Here is a 3,598-nt window from a genome sequence, read left to right on the forward strand (position 1 = left end):
CCATGTTTATGATATTTATGTATATTCATGCATGAAAAATTTTTTACTAAAATATATGTGCTAATATATTTGATTTACAACTAATAATCTTAATATTATTTATTATATTATATTAGAATGTACAAATAAGTTTCCGCCGTTTTTTATAAAAAATTAAGCATTTATTGTGAAAGGACAGTACATGTTTTATTCAAAGTAATGGCCATCGTTAGTCACTACTTTTTCCCATCTTTCTGGTAGCATGTGAAGAACGCTTCATCTTTTGATCCAATCATCGATGCAATTTTTAGTATCTTCATATGATGTGAACTGCTCAGACAGGCCATGCATCATCGATCGGAACAAGTGGTAGTCGGAAGGAGCAATGTCTGGAGAATACGGCGGATGGGGTAGAACTTCCCATTTGAGTGTTTCTAAGTAGGTTTTGACCGGCACCGCAACATGTCAAGCATTATCATGCAGGAGAATAATTTTGTCATGCCTGGAGTAGTAGTGGATGCGTTTTTCCTTGAGTGCTCGGCTCAATTGTGTTCGGTAGAGAGCCCCAGTAATGGTCTCATTCGGTTTGAGCAATTCATAATACACGACACCAAGCTGATCTCACCAAATACACAACATGAATATTCGGCTTGGCTGTCGATGTTGAAGCATGGTCAGGTGGTCCCCATGATTTCCTCTTTGGGTTATCGTAGTGGATCCATTTTTCATCACCAGTGACTATACGATGCAAAAAATCCTTTCATTTATGCCTGGTAAGCAGCATTTCACATGTGAAAAATCGGCGTTCAACGTTTCTCGGCTTTAATTCATATGGAACCCAATTCCCTTGCTTTTGAATCATTGATTTCAAACGATGTGAAATTGTTTGTTGAGTTCACTCCTAATGTAAGTGCAAGTTCTTTTTGCGTTTGGCACGAATCTTCATCCAATAATGCTTCCAATTTCGCGTCTTTGTATACTTTCGGCCTTCCGCTTTGTTTTCGACGTCAAATTCACCGTTCTTAAACTTTTGAAATCACTCACGACAACTTCTCTCACTTAAGGCAGCATCACTATGCTTCAAGTAATCTAGGAGCCTCAGCTGCAGATTTCTTCAAATTAAAGAAGTAAATCAAAAGTTCCCGCAAATAACGCTTATTCGGCTTAAAATTCGACATTTTCGTACAAAAAAAAATATATGATGCTGATGCAAAATCGCTAATATTTCAAGGTTATGGTGTTGCCGGATGGATCCAATCTTACGATATGTCGTTTTACATCAAACAATTTTAATTATAGTTTATTAGTGACGCCGTCTTTTGCAAACAGCGGAAACTTATTTGTACTTCCAATTTTAATTATGTTAATAATTTCATAATAATAATTAATATGATATTTGTTGCATTGGTGAATCCTTTTACTTATTCCATATTGGTTATTGGCACTGACATTGTTCATTTAATTTTTTATTCAATATTTAAGACAAAAATTATGAAGATTAGAAAGTAAAACTAATAGCGTTTTCAGCCCGATCAAGTTTGCACTAATCTGAGTTGAATATTAATGATGCCCTCCTATTGGTAGAGCGTGTAACGTCAACCAATAGCGAAGCATTTTCTAACCGAAGTTGGTGCAAACCCAGTCGGGCTGAAAACGCTATAAAATACATTATAATATAAAGTTTGTCAGGATAAGGAAAGATTGAGTACGCAAACTTCTCGACACGAAATAAATCTCGCGTTTCGCAGCCTTTGTCTCTTATGTGACATTCATAGACAAAGACATTCATAGACAGCGGAGATTTAGAGAGAGAGACACCGTCCAACTGCACACATTATGTTATCCCTTCCACTATAGGCCTGTACTTTTTGGCTGAACTTTTGTATTAGTTCACCTTTCTCTTTTCTCTTAAAGAAAAAAGAAAGAAAGATGAATTGGTATAAAAGTTCAGTCAAAAAATACAGACCTCATGAATTACTAGACCTATTCTTTTTGGCTGAATTTTTGCACTAGTTCATTTTTCTTTCTCTTCTTTCCTCTTAGAGAGAAAAGGAAGAACGATAAAATAATGCAAAATTTCACTCAAATAGACTATCTTGCACGCACGTACTCACACACATATATAATCTATAAAAGGGCAAGAAACAGAAAGTATTATTTAAAAATAGAAGTTTTATGTTTTGTTTTACAGACTATATCTATAAAGCGACTATGTGCAGAAAAAAAGTTCGAAGTGACAGACAATTTGATAACGTGGATTACACACAACTTACAGAAACTGATAATGATTTCTTTGATTCACAAGTGAGTAAAAAGACAATATAACGATTCATTCATCATATAATTATAAAGTAATATTTATTTTTATTGTTACTATGCTTAAGAATTTATTATTTAATTTTTTTTTATTATTTCAGTAATCCTTTCGAACTATATTTAAAATTATATTTTATACAATCAAATAAAAAATATTTGTTAATTTTTAGTTTGTAAGCCCACCAATAAAAATACCGTGGAAGGCTATTATGTTAGCAGTTCTCCTATTCATTGGGGGCACTATCATGCTCATAATGGGAAGCTTGATTATAAGTGGACACATTGATTCAAAAGTAAGATTTATTTTATTGTTCTAAATTATATAAAAATTATAATTTATTCTTTAGATTTGTGCATTATATTTTACATAATAATTTTAAGCAAGTATGCAAATACAAGATGTTTTATCTAATACAGCATGCTTTAATAGATTTAAAGATATATTCAGTGTTGTGTATGTAATAGGTACTTTTTGAAAGATACTAGGTATAAATATTGTGTGAAAGAAGTGCCTAATACAGATATAAATACAGAGCGTGAATGAGGCAAAATCAGAAACGCATCGAAACGCGAGCGAATTTTCAAATGTGAAGTGTAAAAACTGAAATTATATAATATTCTTAAGGCTTCCATTTTCTATATAAAGATTAGGCGTTTCGCGGGTTTCTTCTGTGTCCAGATCCATTCTTGGAATGCCAACATTTCGTGAACTTAGTCCATTTCACCAGGGAATGGTTTTCCATATATAAAATATGGAAAACCATTCTTCTGATTATTGAAAACTAATTTCCCTCACCTCTTTCCCACCTCTCACATACAATTCTCTTCTCTTTACCTCTACCATTCAAATAGCGTAATATAAAAGGAACGGCCCGAAAGAACAGCTCAATATTAGGCCTCGCCCTGGTGAAATGGACTGCAAGATTCACGAAACGTTGACATTCCAAAAATATATCTGGATACGAAAGAAATCCGCGAAACGCGGATAATAATCTTTATACTGAAATTGTATGTATACAATTTCATATATGATACATATAACAATTGAAAGTCGATTAATAAAAAACAGAGAAAAAAAACAGGAAGATAGAAATCCAAATCGTGATAGAATATATTGATTTCTTAATTAAAATTGAAGCAAATTTGCAAGAATATTACTTTTACTGCTTTTCCAGAGTATTACTTTTTTACTACTTTGATTTTCGATTTAATTGACTTGCAGCACTACATAAAACAAAGAATAACGTAAAAATGTATTTTATAGATTTATAACGAGTTTTGTATATTATATAATATAATATTA

The 3,598-nt window shown here is 32.5% G+C and overlaps 1 protein-coding gene across 6 annotated transcripts in view; it reads left to right on the forward strand.

Annotated features, from left to right (window-relative positions):
- LOC108684546 (transmembrane protein 230) overlaps positions 1–3,598 on the forward strand; it is an 87,678-nt gene that overhangs the window by 77,488 nt on the left and 6,592 nt on the right. For 5 of the 6 annotated variants that reach the window (XM_018188926.1, XM_018188923.1, XM_018188924.1 and 2 more), the window contains 2 exons: positions 2,171–2,283; positions 2,466–2,588. In XM_018188926.1, the coding sequence (XP_018044415.1) occupies positions 2,191–2,283; positions 2,466–2,588 (216 nt within the window). In that variant the 5' untranslated portion in view covers positions 2,171–2,190. Of the gene's footprint in view, positions 1–2,147; positions 2,284–2,465; positions 2,589–3,598 lie in introns of all 6 variants that reach the window. The other variant, XM_018188920.1, reaches the window with a different exon arrangement.

This window comes from Atta colombica, unplaced genomic scaffold (assembly GCF_001594045.1).
Source record: "Atta colombica isolate Treedump-2 unplaced genomic scaffold, Acol1.0 scaffold135, whole genome shotgun sequence".
NCBI classification, from domain to species: Eukaryota; Metazoa; Arthropoda; class Insecta; order Hymenoptera; family Formicidae; genus Atta; species Atta colombica.